Genomic DNA, 22,208 nt, shown 5'->3' with positions numbered 1-22,208 from the left:
AGCTCTGGGTACTAGGCTGGGCCCTTGTATTAGGCATTGTGCAAAAATAGCGGAGGCTATTTGCTCTTAAGGAATACATTTCCTCAGTGCTTTTCTGCCTCTACAGTTGTTTTTTTTTTTTTTTTTTGCTGGTAGAACTGTGTTTGTGGAGAAGCTTATGGTTGTTTAAGTAAATGACAATAAAGTAAATGTGATGCAACTCTATACCCATGCTAGTGGGTTGCACAGATTAGTCTAAATGACTACCAATGTAGTTCTGTTGGCGTAGTGCCTTGAAGCCTTGTCACACAAGAAATGTTGTCTAGAGCTCGCAGATGACAGTGTCATGACAAACAGTAGGATCTCCTCAGTTTGCAGAACTGTTCCAACTGCAAATGTTCTGGTATTAAGTTGTGTAAAAAGTGGAGGGAAGATTAAAGGATGAGACATGAAAAAGACTGATGCAATGAGAGTTGGAAAAATGGGATGAGGCAGATAAGAACACACTGGAGGGAGGCTCTGAAGTTGACAGCTACTTGATACAGTCTATTTTCATTTCCAAAAAATCTTTGAAGAAAGTTATCCAAAGTCTGAATAAACTGGGCCATAGTTGGAAAACATACAGTGCTTGCATGGATTGTTTAAAAGCCAGGAGGCAGAGGATGAGTGACTGCATTTTGCAATGAGAAGAGAGGGGCAGATACTGGACTTCCACAGGGTTCTGCAATGAGATGAATGCATAGTCACGAGTGATGTTGGAAAAAGGGGTGAACAGTGAAAGGATGAATGTTGCTGATGACAGGTAGCTGTTCAGAATGGTGAAAACAAGGGCCCACTGAGGAATTCAAGAACACAGAGACTGCTGTTTAAAACTTCCTGTGCCACAGTATTGCCCAGTGTAGAAAAATCTGGCTTGGTTGGGATCTCTGAGCCGAATGTTGCAACTCAGAAACAGGATTTTAGTGCTTTGGTATGTGAATGATAACATCAGCTTACCTGCATCATTTCAGGGAAGATGAGGACTAGTTTATGAAATAAAAATTATTGTGGGGTTGTCAAATACCTGCACATCTTGATCCAGTGTGGTTTTTTCCAAATGTGATTGAAAGCTGGAAGAGTTTCTGGGGAAATTCTTACCATGTTATTGCTTTTTTTTCTTAGGCATCTGCTGATAGCCATAGTTGAAGATGGGATGGATGCTTCTGAAAGTTTTCAGGCATGACTTGATCATAGCCAATCCCATGTCCTCATTTAGAAAAAAAATGTGTAAATGAACTGTAGAAGCTGATCTCTTTCTGTAAATGTGTATCTAAGGTATTTCAGCTGCTGTTTCATCTAGCCCACTGGCCTGGTGAGACTACAGGGGTTGTGTTGTCACTGGTCAGGTGAAAGAACAGCCTCTAGTTTTACGGAAAGTGAAGCTGTATTTGCTGGGGAGAATGGAGAGAGGAAATGTTGGTCTCTACAAGGAGCAATAATAGTTTGTGAGTGTGATCACTCTGTCACATTTACATAGAAATGTGTGAAAGGCAGGTGAACTGTGCATCTTGTGTTCTTCTGCACACTAATACTACCAGTCTTATTGAAAAGCATCCTGCATGAAAAACAAGTTAAGAGGAAATGTGTAAGGAAAAAGTTGTATATTTTGCATGGATAAAGTCTTTTGCAAATCAGAAATAATGCTAATTGCTATGTTGCTCAAGAAATATAGAGACCTCTAAATGAGAGTTGTAACTGTAATATGATTTCAGTTTCTATAGGTCTTCAGTCCATGCTGTCTTTTGAGAATGGTATCCAAAGGACACTCTTTGGAATCGTTATATAGGCAGCTTGCATCCATATGTAAACCTTAAGTCAAAAGACAGGCAAATGTGACCTGAACTTCAAAATGAGTCAAAAATGTTAGTGGAACTCCTCAATTTCTTACTGAATTGTTAGATGTCCTCTGATTTACAGTAGTGCTGCCATTCTATTTGATAGAAAATACTGTATTATTTTTCTGAAATAGATTGGCAAGTAGTTGTTTCTCTAGTTTTTCCGCGTATTAGGGAATTAAACCCTTTTGATGATGTGCAGTTTTCTAAAGACTTTATTGGCACTGTAAAGTTGTGGTCCTAAATGAGGACGTCAGGTACTTCCTTCCGATGTAATTGTTGGGAAGTAACTATGACACCAGAAAGTATATTTTGTTTATATCTACATAGAATGTAGGTGTTAACTTCTGAAGTTCAGTTCTAAAACGTGTTTTCATATTGACTGTTAATGTCCTGATTTACTGACATTGTGCTCTTGTGTTACACACTTTGGACAGATCGAATGCAATTTTTATTTTCTCTGGAACACACACCTCCAACACTTTGACTAAAATTCTCATTGGAACATGTGAGAAGCTGAACTTTTCAGAAAGAGATTTTAATTTATTTATCTTACTGGACAGCAGCCAAAATGGGGATTCCAAAGCAGTGGTTTCCATGCTTCCTGCGCCAGTGGATTATTCTTGGTACTTGATGTCTCCTGAACCATTGGACCTAAGATGGCAGTAATGGGACAGTGTTTTCTTGTGCATAGGATTTTGTATGACTTCAAGCTACCTGAAACATCTTTTTTGGAGACTAGACTCCTAAGTACTATCTTGCTGGTAGAAAGTGTTATTCATCTTGTAAAACCTTTGAGAACATAGGTGCTTCATGGTATGCAAGATTTGCAGTAGTCTCAACATAAAATGTTTATAGTTACTGTGTCTAGAATGTGTTTGTCATGATACTGAGATACTTAAGAAAATTCTGATAATTTAGAACATGGAAATTAGTCACATTAAAGAGCTTGGTATCAGGCATCAATTTTTTAAAAGTATTGCGGTTCTCTGGGTATTCTGAGGGACTACGTGGATTGGGTTTGTAAAGTTGGGATTAAAAGTTAAATCCACAAAAAGGCATCTTTAGTATTAAAAGAAGCTGATATAAGTATCCTCTGTCTGCAGTTACATGCTGGAAATTTGTAAACAGTTACCAAAGGGGTTCTAGCACCCTTTCTGCTTCAGTTTTTCTCAGGTTATATTTCAATTTTATACTTAGACAGGACTAGTTTTCAATCTGTGATATCAGTACAGTCCTGTCCTACAAAATGCAACATGGCATTTTGCTGGTACTTAAATTTACGTGAGTAGATCGTAGAATCATTTAGGTTGGAGAAAGCCGTTAAGATCATCAAGTCAACTGTTAACCTAGCACTAGATCTAACCTAGGTCTATTGCTTCTAAACCAGATGAAAATTTTTTCAGTATTCCTGTATGCTTTAGAATGAGAACTCAAAAAGTGCATGGGAGATCTGCCACTATATTCAGACAATAATATGCATTTATCCTGTTTCTTAAAGCTGACATCATTTGTGTTTCTTTCCTTTTCAGTATTATGGCACTTGTCTGTAGACCTTGTAAGTGAAGTCTAATGCTGCTGTTCTTATATTTATTTTTGTTTTTCTTCCAGGGTTTGAAATCTAGGAGAATGGCAGACATAGACAAGTAAGTACGGAGGCTCTGTGAACTGTGCTGTACTTCAGAAGATTGTGGTCTCCAGGTATTTGTAATGACAGGGTCTAGGTAGTGATCTTGGCACTGTGGCAAGATGTGAGGTTTATAGCATGTGGGAGAAAAGCTTGAGTTACTCATGCCAAATGAGTTTGGATTCTTAATTGTAAGTAAATCTAAAACTGGCACAAGGCAGCAGTCAACTTACTGTGTTAATTGGAATTCTGGAGGGGAAAAAATGATAGTACTGCCCATTTACTATTGTATCGCTGTATGTAGTTTTTTCTGTACTTGGAATGCTTATATCTTGTGTCATTCGAAATACAGTTTAGGTGAACCTACTGTCAGTTCTCAAGGCCTGCACATCTTAACAAAGAGAATATGTAGAGTAGAAGGAGGCTTTGACTTGTTGATATGAACAGGAGCTGAAGGAATTCTTTTGTAAAAAGGAATCTTCAAAATTCTGGGAAGCTGCTAATTCTTTAAACTGTTCTGAGATTCTCAGATGTGAAACTTGAATCTAGGAAGACAAATTTGGTTTTATTTGGCTATTAAGTTTGTCATAGATCAAAACTGACATAACAGTTCGCTTCACCTACACAATCTCTAACTTGAGCTCTTTAAGCTCATTATAGTATTTTATAAAATTAACTTCTTGATCCTGTTATTGAATATTCCTAACAGCAAAGAACAGTCTGAACTTGATCAACAGGATATGGAAGATGTTGAAGAAGTAGAAGAAGAAGAAACTGGTGAAGATGCCAATAGCAAAGGTAATGTTGAAAAGAAGGGTTTCTTAAGCAGATGCATACGTGCTTTCTAATTAATGTGTTAAAAGGATTTTACTGCTTCAAATAGTAGGAAATGGTAAAACATAACTACTGATGCACAACTGTATTTAAATTCTGAGGCGAGGACTTCTTTTTTTCCAGTTGTGTGATTTTTAGTTATCTACAGTCATTCATTTTAGTCATGATTAGTGCCAGCTTAGGCAGTGTTGGATACCTGTAAGGATGTATAATTGGAAAAGAAAGGATTACTGTGGATACGTGACTAGATTCTTTCAAAACTAACAACAGTTAAAAGCTTTTAAACTGTGAAGCTTTGGGTAGAAAAAAATCAGGTGCATATATGGGTGTCTCTTATTTTTTGATCAGCTGCTTAGTAATTTGCTGCTGAGTTGTTTGATTGTGAACAGAACAAAAATCATGCTTAGTGTTACCACTCTTAAAATCATTAAATCCTCCTTTTTTCCCCTCAACAAAAACCAAACTTAACATGTATCAGAATACTTTTGTCCAAGCTGAACAGTCTTACTCATGCTTTGTAGTTGAAGACTGGGGGCGCAGATAGAATCTGAAGAGCAAGTAGCCAAAAGAGAAATAACTAATAATCTCTGCCAATAAAATGGTTTGGACTGCTCATGGTGCCACATCATGTTGATTGCTTGAACAGAATAATAACACTAAAGAAAAATAGGATAATTTTGCTCAAGGTGATGTTAGAGGCTTTGCTATATCTATTGAAAAAAGTGTTTTCAAAACTGGATTGCAAAATTCTGGGGAACACACAGTCAGATGAAGAACAGCATACAATAATTAAATGATAAGTAGTCAGGTGTCCCAAAGGAAATCTATAGATGAATAATGGGTACTTTTAGCTATTGTAGATGAGGATCTGACAGGAAATTATAGTATAGGAGTCTTGGAGGGAGATTGGCTGTTATAAATCAGAACAGTGTTTCAGTAGTAGGGAAATGTGACACAGTGTTAAGCAGTTCTTTTGCATCTGTAATTCTTTTTTGTCTAGTTTTCTAGCATTTTTTCATGCAGAATTTTTCTGTAGGTTTTACTGTTTTGCCTTTTTAAAATCTAGATAATTCCATTTTTAAATATGTCACAGGTCCTTCTGTGGACACTCCTAAAAGCACTCATGCTTTTAGGGAAAACCTTTGAAGAAATAATGTTCATGGATCCAAGAACTTGCGAAACAGAATATGTGGTTAGATTTCAGTTTAAGGGGATGTGGCTGTTGGCATTGGCATACAATGTGTACAATTTGATATTAAAGAATAACTGGCGACATACTCAAATGGCATAATTGGGTAGGTTTTTCAAATGGTATAGGAAAGACTAATGAATAGTAAGGTCAGAGAAAACTAGATACTTTGACAAGAGGCATAGTGTTGGCTAATGTGAGATAGTACCTTTAAGAAGTAATTGCAACTTCTACTGCTAAAATATAAACTGATTGCAATCAGTATGGAGAAACAACAATGTTGCTTGAGGCATACCTTTTCAGAATGTAATTTCAGTGCTAGGATGTCATCCTGGTTTCAGCTGGAATAGAGTTAATTTCCTTTGTAGTAGCTGCTATGTTTTGTATTTAGTATGAGAATAATGTTGATAACATATATTGTTTTAGTTGTTGCTGAGTAATGTTTACATTAGTCAAGGACTTTTTCAGCTTCCTGTAGAAGCTGAGAGGGGAGCATAGACAGAACAGGCTGGCCAAAGGAATATTCCATACCATAGATGTCATGCTCAGTATATAAAAGGGGTTGGCTGGGGAGCAGGAATCTGTGATCACTGCTTGGGGTGGGCTGGTCAATCAGTCCTTGGGCGGTGAGAGCAACTTGTGTTGTATCACTTTATTCTTGTATGTTATTATTGTTATTTTCCTCTTCATTTACTGTTCTATTAAACCGTTGTTATCTCAACCTGTGAGGTTTTTTTTTTTCCCTTTCCCCCTCCTTTTCTCCCTCTTCTCCCTACCCCACTGCAGGGAGGGGGTGGGGGTGGTGAGCAAGCAGCTGTGTGCTCCTAGTTGCTGGCTGGGGTTAAACCATGACAGACATAAAAGTGGAAGAGAATATTCACATGTGGTTACTGCAGTGAAGGGCATAGAAATCGAAGCTTTGTGTACCATGAAGGATTCAAAAGCTTCACTTCAATTTGAAGGTGTCAGAAAAATCCTATATAAAGCTAGTTTCTTATAAAGAATGCAAAGTACTTGTTTGCCTCTCTGTAGATGTTGAGGATAGGGGGAAGAAGGCAAAACAGCATGATAAAAACTGATCATAAATTCTTATTAAAAAACATGAAGTTGTGACATTAATTTCTGCAGGTTGAGGCGCAGAATTTGAGCAGAAATAAAAGGGTTGATGTTAATGTGGATAATGAGAACACTTAGGCTAGGAATTTGTGTATTTTTTAAATGTACTTCTGCCTTGTAGTTTGAAATGGGTTTCCCATTTGCACAAAGTACTTTCTAAAGCTGATGTGGATGATAGACTTCAAGGTCCTAGTACTGGTACTCTGTATTCAATAATGTGTCAGACTGTTCTAATGAATAATTTATTCTTTTGCAGGAGAAAAAGGTAAACATAAATTTGTAAAGTGGTTTTTAAATCCAAGTCTGAAACTGTCGTGTTTCTTTCCATTTACCTAAAAGGGAATGAAAATCCCAAATCCAGTTTTTATTCCCTTTTTAAAGTAAAAGGGCAAATTCTTCTACCTTGCATTTCCTTAATGAATTCAAAATAAAAGCAGTTAAGGCAAAACTAGTGCTTTTAGGGACGTCCTACAAAACCTTCCCTTTTAACAAAAACTTAGCTTGCTGAACAGTGGCCACTTTAATCCAGGTGCTGTTTCCGTATTCAGAATAGGATGGATTTGATATGTGCTTCCAAAATGGAGAGGTGTTGGAAACACTTCTTTGCCTATGTTTCTTTTTACAAGTGTGTATATAGTTAACTTACTGCTCTTTTGTAGTATTTAAGTAACTTTTCAAGATTAGTCCAAAAGATGCACTTTGCACTTACATAATTGTCTTTTTAAATTTAGCTCGGCAGCTGACTGTGCAGATGATGCAAAATCCTCAGATTCTTGCAGCGCTTCAGGAGAGACTTGATGGCCTGGTAGGAACATCTACAGGATATATAGAAAGGTACAGTATTTGCTCAGTATGACCAGAGTGGTATAAATGTGTCTTTTGGTTTCTGAACAGTATTGTTTGTAGCATTAATAGTCATAAACCACTGTGCTGCCCAGATAGCAGGAAGACTAATACAGTCTGTAGTGCATCTCAGTATTGAAGAGTTTTTATTTAGGCTTTTATGGAGAAAAGAATACTAAAATATTTACAGTGACTGACCCTGTCGCCTGCAGTTACAATAAGGCATACTTTTAAAAGATGCTTTCCTGCTGCTTGGAATGGCTTTTGTAACTTTGACTTAATCATGAGTTATGGTAAGTATGGACAAATACTTGAAGACCTAGTGTCTCTAATATAGTCATTTTTTGGTTTGAGTGTAATCAGGAGGTAATAAAATTAGGAATGTTGTATCAGTACTTCAGGTGATCTCCTTATGTATCAAAAATTGCAACAGTCTTTTGCTAAAATTTACTTGATCTGCATTAACAGAATTTTCTGGCTCTTATTTTCTGATTGTGTACGAACATTTCACCACATCCACAAGAATTGTAACACATACAACTGTCCTGCTGTGATAAGATCCTACATTACTATTGACTTGAACTGGGGCAGCTACTGAGTAACAGGTGCTGCTGCTGCCACTCCTACTCGCACCATTTTTCCTGTTATAGATGATAGCATGGGAGAAAAGCCCATTTAACTGACCGGCTTCCCTGATAAATACTGGCTCAAGAAAGAGCATGGAGTCAAAGTATACCCAAGTTCTTTCTCTTCGAGATACTGTACACTACAGGCTTTCTATACCAAATTTTTTTCTTCTGTTTTTCAACAGATGCTACTTAACCTCTACTAATCTTTCAGGTCCTTGATCTAAGAAGTGAACAAAAGTGGTAACATTGATTTACATGGCATCCTTCTAGTCAGCTGCTCTCTAAGATACTGTACCATTTCTTCATCAATTCCAAGTACTGTAGTGCATTCTCTATCACAAAAGCATTGTAACTTTGCCAATGTACCAAACACATACCTAACTTGCAATACAAAAATAACTGGAAAACGTGTGTAACTTGAGTCTGCACTTTCTTAACATATGCATGCTGACTTAACCATGCTTTACAGGTGCCTCTTACATGTCTTCCCAAGTATTATTTTAAGCTTATTTATCTACAGAGTCTAGACACTGAGGTGGCACGGAAGTCATAAGGAATCAGGGATCCTAAAAGCCTGTTATGAGGGCTGTCAAGGAACTAGATGCATAAGCTGGTAGGAAACTAAACAGGTTCCAGGAAAACATCTATCTGCTCAGCCTTAGAATCTGCTAATTGCTTGGCAGCTATCCAATAACTTAACTTGTCACCTGTGCCTGGCCACAATTATTTTAATGAAAATTACTTTCATAGAATAGAATTTCCCTCAGCTGCTCACAGGAGGTTGTATTCTTATGTAATCATAACATTTGCTAATGGCTCATATTTAGAGCAGCAGGTTTTACTTGTCACTGTTGTTCTTGTGCGTCCAGTTCAGATTTCTTGGTCTGCTTCTCTGTTTTGGATTTAATTTGTAAGAGCTTTCTCTGTCATGAAACTACCTTTCTTTTTTTTAAAGTACAGAGTTTATAAAGGTAGTGATGTAAAAATGGTGAAATTTGAGCTAGTTGGCATGGACTGTAATAAAATGTAGCTTTGACACATGCAAAAGATTCTAGATTCTCTAATAAAGGGGTTAAAATCTTTACTTGGACATGCTGCATGTGTGGCACTACCTCTTTGAAATTTCTTAGTGCTTTATATGCTATTGCTAGGACCAGTACTTTTAGTCTTCGTATGTGTATGTGGCATTAAGTGGGTGACTGTTGTATGACTTAATTTGTGCAGTCATATTAATTTTCTTCCTTAACACTTTTTTCTTGAACTAACTGAACTTGGTACTTAAGTTGCTGTTAGTTCTGATATTGTACTTGAAGATAAAATTGCAGCAAATGATTAACTTGACTAACTTCTGGAAAAATGTCAGAGTAACAAGAATGTTATTGACCCTTTGTGAGCACACGTGACTAAATTTAAGTGTGTTTGGTAGGTTATGTAGCAGATATATTGGAATGTTAAGAGAAATCTTGATTTAATGGTCATACGCATATTATCTTAGTTACCAGAAATAGTATATTCATGTTGAGCATAAAACTGTCTGGGAGAAAGGTTCTGCATTTTAAAGTGAGCAGGGATGTTGGAACATGTGCTTGTTCTACCTGATAGAGGCAAGATAGCTTCAGTAACTAATATCAACCTTCAGTGTTTAATTAAGCTAATGTATTCTTGCTTACTCCCTTTAACCTGGAGCTGTTCCTAACAATTAAGAGCAGGTGTTTATTACTGTGTTCTAAATAATGTGGCACAACGGCTTAAATAAAATAAATATGGGAATCTAACATAGTAATCTTCTGTAGCTAAATGCTGGGGTTTGGCCCACCTCACAAGGCAATGGAGGCTGTCAGCAGTCTACCCCATGAATCTCATGAGTAGCCTTGATATAGGTAACTTTCTGTCCTAACAGTAAGTCTGTGTTAGCATATTTTACTAAAGTGAAACTCATTAAAGAGTGGTAGCTGACAGGTATTTATAATGAAGATTGCATTAATAGCTTTCCTTTTACATATGTATCATACAGTGGCTCATCTAGCAAAACAGTTCTGGCTCGCTTTGGGAGTGACAGTTGATGTAGTAGAAGACAGTAGTACCAGCTGCTTTCCTCAGTGAAACAAAAACGTGAATTTTGAAGATTAACTTTGTGAAGAATAACTCGATTGTCTTGAACTTTCCTAAAACCAAGCCAATTAGTGATATGGCCTTTCTTAATTGTGCTCAGTTGTATGAATTTACTATGCTACTCATTGATAGTGTAAAACTTGTTTATAGTATGAAGTTTTATTGCACAAGTTTGTCTCATGATTGACTCAGATCTGGTTCTAACTGAGTTAAGCCTCAGTTTAAGAGCCTCTGCTAATGGTTTCAATCTGCATGGTACAGTGGGCCATAGTTTTGATTTGTACAGCTTTCTAAAGCTTAAAATAGAGTGTAAAATCGGTTTTGATGCAAGTTGGTTGACTTGCAAGGGGACTGCTTAAGGGAGGGGTCAATATGTGCTTAGAATGCAGTGTTAGTAACAGTTCTGTCACTGAATTTTTCAGCTTGCCTAAAGTTGTTAAAAGACGTGTGAATGCTCTCAAGAACCTTCAAGTTCAGTGTGCACAGATAGAAGCAAAATTCTATGAGGAAGTTCATGAGCTGGAAAGAAAGTATGCTGCTCTCTATCAGCCCTTATTTGACAAGGTATTTTAATGCTAACCTGATTTGTACTTAAAAGCTTTAGCTAAAACACAAGGGAATATAAACTGAAAGCTTATGCATGTTCTGAATTATTTTGGTCTCCTATGTGCACATTCAATTCAATTGACACCATTTTACTGTCCATGTGAATATCAACTAAGATTAGGGGGAAGAAAGGTTCAGTCTGTTCCATGGTTACCAAAATCACTTCAACATACCAGGCCTCATCTTGCTAATTGAGCAGATGTCAGATGGTATGGTAACCTTTTTGGAAAAGCTCGTAACTGATAAGTTGCCTTCTAGGGCCGTAAGAAAAGGTTTTGGTAAATAGTTAATGTATTACTAGTTGCGTAACTTTAGAATTAGGAATTTATTGGTTAGGGCATTGCTGGTTGTAATGACTACGAAATGTGAAAATATTCTCAATTTGATCTTCCAGCGAAGTGAAATCATCAATGCAATTTATGAACCCACAGAGGAGGAATGTGAATGGAAAGCAGATGTTGAAGAAGGAATTTCAGTGAGTATCTTAATCAATTCTCATCAATATCTCAAGTTTTAGCATGAAACAAGATTCAATACAGTAACTAAAGTTTAAAAAAAATAAATTGTGTGCATAATGATTACTTGCTTATAATAATTCTTAATGATTGCTTAAAGCCTGCAGATGAAATTCAGTCTGTACTGGTATCAACATAAAGCTGTTAATGAACCTTGTGGGTCACTCCTTTAAAATTAAGAAAAACTAACATTTTTATTCTATCAAGGAGGAAATGAAAGAGAAAGCCAAGCTTGAAGAGGAAAAAAAAGATGAAGAAAAAGAAGACCCTAAAGGAATTCCTGAGTTTTGGCTGACAGTATTCAAGAATGTGGACTTGCTCAGTGATATGGTTCAGGTAGGTGGTGGTACAGGCTTGTTTAAAGTTGCATTAGTACTTAATCCAATTGTCTTTAAGAAAGGAGTAGAATGGTACACTACTTGCTGTGTCTGTTGGAGAGCAAAAATGGAACAAGGACTTGGATGTCATCTCTGGTACTTTATTCAACTGAGAGCACAAAGCACTCTGAAGTACTTCTTACTGCATTATTTGTTGTATTACTAAGGTAAAATAAGTTCACTTTCTGTGCTTATAGGAGTGTGTGTATGAGCTGTGTATTAGATACTGCTAAAACCCGTACTTGGTGTTTGCATGAGTTTAGGTTGTATACCTATGTGTATGCAGTGGAAACCCTGTACAGCCGTTGTTGCCATCTGCTGGTCATGTTCATGAAAATGTTTCAGTAACAAGGCCCTGTAACAAGGTTCTTGTCTATGTAAAGCTCATTCTAAATGGGGCTTTTTACCTCTGCAGGGTCTTAAAATTGAATAAACTGTTTTCTTTACAGGAACATGATGAACCTATCCTGAAACACTTAAAGGATATAAAAGTGAAGTTTTCAGAAGTTGGACAGCCTATGGTTAGTTAAACAAGATTACTTTTGTGTTATCTTAAGACTTCTATTTGTCTATTAGTAGTGTGGTCGGTGATTGTTAATTGTCTTGTGGCAATCATGAGAAATATGCAGCTGTTTCTTGTCTTCTGAAAAACAGTACAAGGACTAGTACTAGTCTTGCAGTATCATATGAATGAATTTTTACTTACTTTAACCTTCAAATTCTGATGAGTTAATAACTTGGCCTTAATATCTGATGACTAAGTTTCACCTTTAAATTTTGATACCTTTGGGTACATTTGGTATAACTATTATAATTGAATATAATTTCCTTGTCAGAAACAAGATAGCTTGCTAAGTTTTAATATTTTAAATTTAGAAGTTATCTCTGTATGTTAGCACCAAGAAAGCTGTACACTGGGACATCTTGTGTCATTACTGCAAGCAATATATTAAGTAATAAGCAGAAGATCAACATAGTGAATGAAAACATTTGAAGATTTATTGTACAACTTGGGCCTGCAAATTCCAGAATAAGTTACGTATATGCACCATTTCCATATTGGTAGAGGTGGATATGTTCTGTTGCATGTATATTTTTGGGTTTGGATTTTAGGTACTTAAAGGCATGTGTTGCTAAATTGCTAAAGTTGTCCCTTTGCAATTCCTTTTAAGAGTTACACCTTAGAATTTCATTTTGAACCAAATGACTACTTCACAAATGAAGTGTTGACAAAGACGTATAGAATGAGGTCAGAGCCAGATGATTCTGATCCCTTCTCCTTTGATGGGCCGGAAATCATGGGTTGTACAGGGTAAGTGCTAATAAATAATTTTAAGGCAACGTAACAGTTTCTTCTTTAGCATTATCCAACTGTAGACTTACAGCATCTTGGAAAGATGCTGGTAAAGGTACTGCTACCTAATATCTTGTAAACAGTCTGACTTGAGTTTTTTAGTGTATTTCAGTAACTTAAATATAATATATAAAAGTATATATTTTATCACAGAATGGTTTAGGCTGGAAGGGACCTTCAAAGATCATCTAGTCCAACCCCCCTGCAATAAGCAGGGGCATCTTCCACTAGATAAGGTTGGGGCTCAGAGCCCCATCCAGCCTGACCTTGAATGTTTCCAGGGATGGGGCATCTACAGCCTCTGTAGGCAGCCTGTTCCTGTGTCTCACCATCCCTCGTCGTAAAAAATTTTTTCCTTATATCCCCTATCCTTATGCCCCTGTCTTTATTATCAGCCCACTTTAAGTATTAAAAGGCTGCAATAAAGTCTTGCCAGAGCCACCTTTTCTCCAGGCTGAACAACTCTAACTCTCTCAGCTGTCCTTCATAGGAGACGTGTTTCATCCCTCTGATCATTTTTGTGGCCCTCCTCTGGTCCTGTTCCAGCCCCCAAAGCTGGATGCAGTACTCCAAGTGTGATCTCACCAGAGTGGAGTAGAGGGGCAGAATTGCCTCCCTTGACCTGCTGGCCACATTTCTTTTGATGCAGCCTGGTATATGGCTGGTTTTCTGGGCTGCGAGCACACATTGCTGGCTCATGTCCAGATTTTCATCCCCTGGTACCCCCAAGTCCTTCTTGGGAGGGCTGCTCTCAATCCCTTCGTTTTTAGCTTGTATTGATACTGGGTGTTGCCCTGACTCATGTGCAGGACCTTGCACTTGGCCTTGTTGTTGAACCTCATGAGGTTCACATGGGCCCACTTCTTGAGTTTGTCCAGATCCCTCTGAATAGCATCCTTTGCCTCAGGTGTGTCAATCACCCCACTCAGCTGGTGTCAGCTGCAAACTTGCTGAGGGCAGGTATACTAGATCCCACTGTCTGTCATTGATGAAGATACTAAACAGTACTGGTCCCAGTACAGACCCCTGAGGAACACCGCTTGTCACAGATCTCCATCTGGACATTGAGCCATTGACCACTACCCTCTGGATGCGACCATCCAACCAGTTCCTCATCCACTGAACAGTCCACCCATCAAATCCCTATCTCTTCAATTTAGAGAGGATGCCAGTGAAGACTGAGGCAAAAAAGTTGTTGAGTAACTCAGCCTTCTCATCTGTTGTTACGAGTTGTGTTCACTGTGGGGTATACTTTTTTGACCTGTCTTTTCTGATTGACATGCCTATAGAAGCCTTTCTTATTATTCTTTGTGTCCCTTGCCAAGTTCAGCTCCAGCTGTGTCTCAGCCTTCCTGACCCCATCCCTATACAAATGGGCAATGCCTCTATAATCTTCCCAGGATACCTGTCCCTGCTTCCACTGCCTGTGCATTTCCTTCTTGCCCTTTAGTTTGTCCAGCAGGTCTTTTGCCTTCCTTTCCTGACTTTTACACATGGTGATTGAGAGCTCCTGCCCTCTATGGAAAATGTCCTTAAAAGTATATATAGTATATCTACAGTATATGCACGTAAATAAAAAAAACCCTCATCATTATTTATCTAAAACTACTGTTCTGTGATCACTAAAGCTGAATTGGAAGATGTATGGTGTTATCTTTTTGTATGCCTTGAGAGCTTTTTTCAAAACTTGTTTAATCACTTATTTTAATCCTTTTGTATTTGTGACATGCAGCATTTTGGGAAGTCTGATACAGTTTTACTTTCTATATTTTGGTTGTCCAGTTTGTTTTATAACTATTGAATGTTTGCCTCAGTGTCTTCAGTTGATCTATTTGACAAATGGAGAACAGTCATCTGCTATTAACTCTAGGTTCCTCATGATTTTAAAGATCTGTCACACTACTTTCTCTGATGTCTTTTGTTTTAAATTAGTTGTTATTCTCCAGACTAAATAATCTCTTTATTCTGTACACGTCCCTCTTCTTGTGAACAGAAGGACGAAAGAAACCTGAGTTGTACATAATTAGCCTTACGAGTACATCAGGGTTCTGTGCATCATGACCTGTTCAGTTGCTTTCGTGTTAATGTCTCTAATGTTCTGACTGCTCTTCTGAGTGATAACTAATTTAGAGCCTATCACTGCATAATCAGGGTTGGGTTTACCCATAGATTACTGTGCAGTTATGATACTGACTTTCAATTACCTTTATTTTCCAGTCACTTAATGTAATGTATTTCTGTGAATGTCCTGTAAGATTTAGTCTTAAGTGCTTGAGTAGCTTTGATCAAACTGTTTTGTCTTCTGTAGTTTAGACTGGTTTTGAAAAGCGTAAATCCTGGCAGAGGTTGCTATAAGATGATTCTCTGCTTCTGTGAAAATGATTGTTTTGTCTTTTAACTTATCCCGAAACAACTCATCTCCTTCCTTTGAGTCTTTAAAGGAATCTAATCAGAAACTTCTGTGCATGTGGATGGTCTTACTGGTGTGCTGCCTTCATTTACATGCTCCCAGAATTCTGTGTGAGTGTCAGACAAGCCTGTGATTATGATTTAGCAGGATAGGGTTAAAAAACCCCCAACCCCAAACTGCAACAAACTCACAAACATCCAAAAACCAACCACAAACTACATGCCTGCCTGATGCATTATTTTAAGGGATTATTGATTACAATGATAGGTGTGGTAAACCTTGGCATATACTAGTGTGACCAAATATGACATTACTTTATAATGGATAGGTAGCATTAACAATTATGTGAGACCATTCCTTTGATAGGAAACTAGGTAGAACTTGGTAGCAGATGAAAATTAGTATTTCAGAGACTGAGTGGGGAAGGAGAAACTTCTGGACGAAAAAACTTCAATCCTAAAACGAACCTGTTACTTTTGATCTCAAAAGTTTAAACTAATGAAAAAAATAGCAGTGAATAAATACTACCTTAATATTTTATATTCACTGTATCCCTTGCATTTGTGATAGTAGGTACCTGTAACAAGGGGAATGGTATTAAGCTGCAGCTGGTTTGTTTTTTGTTTTTTTTTCTTTCCTCTCCAGTTGCCAAATAGACTGGAAAAAAGGAAAGAATGTTACTTTGAAAACCATTAAGAAGAAGCAGAAACATAAGGGTCGTGGAACAGTTAGAACAGTGACAAAAACTATTTCCAATGACTCTTTCTTCAACTTTTTTAGTCCTCCTGAAGGTAAACTTAACATTAGTTTGTCTGCATTAATTTTAAATGTGGTATGTACCTCACTCACTTGTTTCTTCTTTTTTCTACAGTTCCTGAAAGTGGAGACCTGGTAAGTTGGCTTATTTAAAATAAGGGGATGGAGGGGAAACACCAGTAGAAGAGTTCATGCCGTTATACACAAACTGTTGGAATTGGGAGTTTGTTAAACAGCTTCAGCTTTAACTGTTTCTGTATTTAACTGAGAATACTTGTGATGAATAGTATGTGTTTGCATTTTCTTTATTAGAAGGAGTATTTTTGAGTTGGATGGTAGAATCCAAGGAAGAAATCAAAGTAGCTTGTAAAATTTTTAATTACATAAGCTCACCTGGCTAGTGTTTACTTCTTAAAGGTGTTGTGCCTATGATCTGAGAGTCTATGGGAAGTATTAAACAGTTTTTCTACTTAAAACAAAAGCAAGTTGGAGGTAGGGAAGAATAAAACTTAAACTCCAGTATTTTGTGTAATTAAGCTTACTGAAGAAGTAGCCCCCCACTGCATAATGCAGGTAGGCTGTTTCAAGTGTAAAGCTTGACTCCATAGTTCCAATTCTAAAAACCAAGTCCTGAACAAAAAAAAAGTCAGTACGTGGGATTTGTATAAATCTGACCACATCAAAAACTATGCAACTTGTGGTTTTGTGTAAGAGGTAGTTATCAGCTTTTGGTTTAGGCAATGATGTTGTTTTGTGCAGGATGATGATGCTGAGGCAATCCTTGCTGCAGACTTCGAAATAGGTCATTTCTTGCGTGAACGTATAGTCCCCCGATCAGTATTGTACTTCACAGGAGAAGCTATTGAAGATGATGATGACGATGTAAGTATAATGTTCTTTCAAAATGCTAAAATCTTTGAAATAATGTTGCTTAAAGTCTTTGGGTAATTTCTGACTTTTATAATGTTGGTATCCTTAGAATGGGATGTAGCAACGTTAGTTTCAACTGAGCATCCCGAGTGTTCAGTAAAGAGCAGCACAAAGGTAATACATCTTTGAAGTAGTGACTTCAGAGTTTTGTGGCAAAAGTAATGGTAAAAGCTGAACATTTAGAGGATGTCTAAGTTGAATTTTGTGTATAAGGCATTCCTGGGGTGGCATGCTATAATATGCTGCCAGAGAACAAATTAGTCTGTCTAGCTCTTCAGACTGTTCTTTGTGCTTACAGTGATACTGGGCTACCAAGTTCCTTGAGATTCGAGCTCAATCAAGAGGGCACTCTTCTTAAAAAATGATAGATAAGCGCATTCAAAATACTCAAAGCAAGCTCTGCAAAAAGCTTGAATTAAGTGCTTTAAAGGAGCTAAGCTTGAAAAACAAACTACAAAACCCTGGAACTTTTTATGGATAAAACACTATCTCTCCCCTGCCTCTGCACAAACAAGGACAGTTTCACGGTTTGATTTGACTAAGATAAGTCCTGCCTTAAAATTAATTTTTTAGAATGTAAAATGGTAGCCCTTGGTCCAAAGCCTTGGCTCAGGGAAGTGGAAGAGTGAAGTGACTGGCTGTACAGATTGCCTTAGGCTTTGAGACACCCTGCTGGCCAGAAATGTTATCACACCCTTAATAAGCTCTTCCAGTGTTGCACATAAGGAACTTAAGGTAGACAGTTTTCTGTGCCAGAGCGTAGCTTAAGACATTGAACTTCATGCTGATGCATAAAGCATTTTTAAATGTCAGGTATAGGAAGCTCTCTTAGAGCACAATCCAGTGTGGTCTCTAGCATCTACTTGAGTTGTACTCGAGCCATTTATGACTGCTTTTCTGACACTATCGAAACCATTTATTTTCTTTCCTAGTATGATGAAGAAGGTGAAGAGGCAGATGATGAGGTAAGTTGACAGATGGCTTTGATTTAAGTGATTTCTCTTTTGTAGTTTGTTACTTGGAATCAGAGTTCCTTTAGTTTTTGAATACTCTGGACACTAAGTTTTATTATTTATGAATAGAAGATTCAACATGTTTTGTGGATCTAGGGTGAATATTTTAAAAAAAACCCAAAAAACAAAACAAAGACAACCCTAATGTGTTGTACAAATTAAGCTGCAACTGATGTCAAAAGATGGTATGCTTTGTGGAAGGTAAACTAATACAATATGCATAACTTAAAGTGGTATTTATGAGTAGAATTTAATCTTAATTTTGAAAATGGCTCAGGAAGCCGAATGTGGATAAGCTTAGAGAAAATATAAACAAGTGTTTTCTTTCAGGAGGGGGAAGAAGAAGCAGATGAAGAAAATGATCCCGAGTATGACCCAAAAGTAAGTGTCGTGGTTTGGGATGTTTGGAGTTTGCCTACGCGTATACACACACTTCAAATTTTATGAAGGTTAAATTTTGATTTTTAGTTTAAGTATTTGATCAGTCGTTCGTATGGCTGAGGTTGTTTCAGTTCCAGTTCTGACAGACTGATATTGGTAGAGCAACTATTTTAGAGTTCTTTCTCCAAAAATCATTTTGTAAAAGTGACTTTTGGCTTCGAGCACTGGAATTAGTCAGGCTTGGGTTTCCATAAACTTGCGCTGCTAATGATGAAAATGTTCTATAACGGTTGTAAGGACATGACGAAAACTCCATAATCCAGGTTCAGTTTTTGGGAACTTGTTGCAAGCTGAGTACAACTTGTAACACAGCGGGGTATAAAACTGAGGCATTTTCAGGGTAGATAGTAGCAACTCTTTTATTGCTTGAGGTAGTGGAAGTCAAGGTTCAGGAATGCATCTACAGCCAAGTACTAAAATGTGAACAACCAAGAGCAACTGGCAGCTTTCTTATTCCATGGGAAGGGCAAATGACTAGCCAGACTCAGTTTGCTGGAAAAATTATTCTCAGTCACTCAACTTGTAGCTTTTTCCTGGGTGAGGGAAAGGCACAGCTGGCCACATGAAAGTATCTGATGGTGGTAGGTGAAAGTTGCAGTCATGAAAATGAAGCCTGTATGAGCTGAAAATGTCTGCTGCAAAATGTGTTTGCAATCTCAAATGAGGAGGCAGTGTATTTTGCAGTAGGAATGGCTTGAGCTACAATTGGAGTACCATTGAAAGAATTACATGAAGAATTACATTGTACCTAGAAAGGTGTAGGGTATAGAACTGCTAATCAAAATGTACAACCTGTTGGTGATGTTTCATCTGCTATAGTGTATTCAAATTGCTTCCTATTCAAGAAAGCTTTGGCATCAAAAATGAAACAGCTGCAAGATGGACTTATTTCCACCACTTCAGATTGCTCTTCTAGGCTGAACAGAACTGAGAAAGGACAAGACTGTATACTCAGTTTCAGAACTGCCAAAGGGCTAGAGACAGTAGTGGTACTGTAGTCTGTTGACACAAGAGTAAATAGTTGTAAGCTGATCACAGGCTTAAAGCCAGATGAGTTTCTTAAAGCACTGTGGTCCTAGAAGAGCTATCCAGACCAAGGTAATGGAGTAAAACTTGCAACTGAATTCTGGCCCCCAAAAGCCTTTTCCTTAAATTCCTATGTTACTATGAGATATTATTGGTTGTCTGCTTCAATATAAGAGAATAAATTGGAATTCATTGCAAAAGATGTTTCTAGAGTGTTAAGAACACACCATGATTTGGTGTTTCATTGCACTGCTCTGCAGTGGCATCTGGAGCAAGGATGTGCCCTTGTTACTGACCACAGAAAGTTTCTTTTGCCTCAAACTGTGTAAAAGGCCCAGATGGTGCTTCTGAGCCAGATTGTTTGTTGCTATGCATGACTCTCCTCCTTTTTCCAGTTTTGGTGTCTTTCAGAGTATCCCACCATGCTAGTTCTGTACAGATTTTTGTTCTGGATCATATCCCTAACAAAGCCAATGCAATTGCATTGTGGGTGTTGCCACATCCAAAGACAGTGGTGGTACTAATACTAGGCAATTAGTTTAAGGGAAAAGATGAAAGAAGAATCTGAATACTGGAACTTGAGAGAGTATGCTTAGCAATAGTAGTAGCTCTTCTAAAACACGGATATCTCTAAACTGATATTTCCTTTTTTCTCAACAGAAGGATCAAAACCCGGCAGAATGCAAGCAGCAGTGAAGCAGTGTGTATGTGGCCTTGAGGATTACCTGCACTGTAATAGCCTAAACACAACTATTAGTTACTTACAGCCTTATGTTTTGTATCTTGGTAGAATTAAGTAACCAATTTGTTAAAAAAAAAAAAAGAGATCAAACACATAAGAACCAGTTTAAAATGTAGGTTCAATCTACCTAGCATTTTAACAGTATAATTTTCTGCCAATATGTAGAATGCAGTAAATCCCCTAAAGCATGAATGTTAATTCATTGCTACATAGTTTGGTTCTTGTGAAGTCTTTGTCATGTAGCTATTAGACTGCAGCTGTGAAGATTATCAGAACTGTTAACTGAGACCAATATTTGTTTAGAGAAAACTCTCTCCTGAAGAACCAACCAAAGTATTTTTCAACCCAGTAGTCTGAACGGGTTTAAGTCTGCTTGCACTAGCTGTGCCTTCATTACTTTGTTATAGAAATGGCAGTGACTTGTACTAACTAGGAGATGATGATGATGATGCGTTTTGAATTTGACTACTTGAGAAGACTAGTATAACTTGTTTAATTTCCAACGAGACCACATTAAACATTCATAACTGTCAGCTTGTTTATGCTATGGGTTTTGTATTTTATGTGACATAGTGATCTACAAAAGAAACCTAGTCATCATATTAAGGTTATTGTTTACCACTGGGGTGTGAATAAAACCTAGTATTTTCAGAAGCTAGTCTTGTTTTATTATGATGTGTGTATCTGCATGTGTAAACTGGTAAGGCATATTTTTCATGCTGCAGCTCGCAGAAGTTGAGAGCTACTGAAAAGTAAATTACATAACATTTTAAAAACAAACACAGTAGTTTGGAAAGTTTGATCCATACTTTCCGCTTGCAGTGTGATACTTGTGAATCTGAGCTAGGTGTTTCAGTGACTGGTCAACACTGCCATTTTGGAGAAGACAAGTTTTTAGAAGTGGGGCTAGATCAGATAAAGGACTTCGGTATTGCTGTAGCCATCTCTAAGGCATTGGTTACTGGTATGAAATCTGGCGCCAAGAAAGGTGCTTTGGATTTCCAGTCTGTTGTTAGGTTGTCCTGGACAAAATCTGCCCTGCAGCCTAAGGGAGTGCTAGAACACTTAGCTGTTTTCGAGTTTGTACTCACTGAAGTATCTACAGAGAAGGAAACCAATCCCCAGTAATTCCTCCCTCTTCACCTAATATTCTGTTCACTGCGCTTCTGTTTGCACTTCTGGTTCATACTTTGTCCATATTAGATGTTCATTGTCAGTCAATACATGTGGGATAGAAGCTCTTTCTCATACTAACCTTGCCTCTAGCCTAGCAGTGGAGGTGTTCTTGAGATGTGGATTTGAATGCTTGAAGAGACTGTGAACTGATGTCTTACATTTGAATTAATTTCTGAGAGTACAGTCAGTTAGAAGAGACTTATCTGAAAACTCAAATTACTGGAAAGAAAATTGGTTTTGTTCTACCTCAAACCAGGACATCCAGTCAGTAAGATGCTACTGTAATCTCTGCAGTCTTGTGCTTCATGTAACTATAGAAGTTCTGATCTAAGCAAGTAACGAGACAACTTTTTTGAGGGAGGGGAAGGTCCTCATAGGGTTGGAAAGAAGTGTCCAGCCTAGCCATGCACTAGTTACTCTTTTCCTATTTCTGCACTAGTTTTTTTTTTCTTGCCACTGATATACTGTTAGCCATAAAGGGTTAAAAGTTTGAAAAGAGCAGGGCAATCAGGGGACAACAGCCATGTGAGGATGGGGCTGATGGAAGAGTTCCTCTAGCATGTCTTTTGCCTGGAGGGTAAGTAATACAGAATGAAGCTTATCCCAAGTTCCCTTCTGAATCTTCAGCTGCCCCCCCACCCCCTCCAAGAGGATGAAGA

The 22,208-nt window shown here is 37.7% G+C and overlaps 1 protein-coding gene across 6 annotated transcripts in view; it reads left to right on the top strand.

The window, feature by feature from the left end:
- Nucleotides 1-21,027, top strand: part of NAP1L1 (nucleosome assembly protein 1 like 1) — a 32,518-nt gene extending 11,491 nt beyond the window's left edge. For 3 of the 6 annotated variants that reach the window (XM_074573574.1, XM_074573599.1, XM_074573582.1), the window contains exons 2-15: nt 3,465-3,499; nt 4,190-4,278; nt 7,351-7,453; nt 10,626-10,767; nt 11,204-11,284; nt 11,532-11,660; nt 12,151-12,222; nt 12,874-13,013; nt 16,111-16,256; nt 16,337-16,356; nt 16,981-17,103; nt 18,084-18,116; nt 18,495-18,545; nt 20,292-21,027. In XM_074573574.1, the coding sequence (XP_074429675.1) occupies nt 3,465-3,499; nt 4,190-4,278; nt 7,351-7,453; nt 10,626-10,767; nt 11,204-11,284; nt 11,532-11,660; nt 12,151-12,222; nt 12,874-13,013; nt 16,111-16,256; nt 16,337-16,356; nt 16,981-17,103; nt 18,084-18,116; nt 18,495-18,545; nt 20,292-20,327 (1,200 nt within the window). In that variant the 3' untranslated portion in view covers nt 20,328-21,027. Of the gene's footprint in view, nt 1-3,464; nt 3,500-4,189; nt 4,279-7,350; nt 7,454-10,625; nt 10,768-11,203; nt 11,285-11,531; nt 11,661-12,150; nt 12,223-12,873; nt 13,014-16,110; nt 16,257-16,336; nt 16,357-16,980; nt 17,104-18,083; nt 18,117-18,494; nt 18,550-20,291 lie in introns of those variants that run through there. The other 3 variants (XM_074573595.1, XM_074573588.1, XM_074573605.1) reach the window with 2 other exon arrangements.
- Nucleotides 21,028-22,208: the final 1,181 nt, after the last annotated feature.

The sequence above is a fragment of the Larus michahellis genome, chromosome 1, assembly GCF_964199755.1.
Source record: "Larus michahellis chromosome 1, bLarMic1.1, whole genome shotgun sequence".
Classification (NCBI taxonomy): Eukaryota; Metazoa; Chordata; class Aves; order Charadriiformes; family Laridae; genus Larus; species Larus michahellis.
This window is presented reverse-complemented; position numbering and strand designations above follow the sequence as displayed.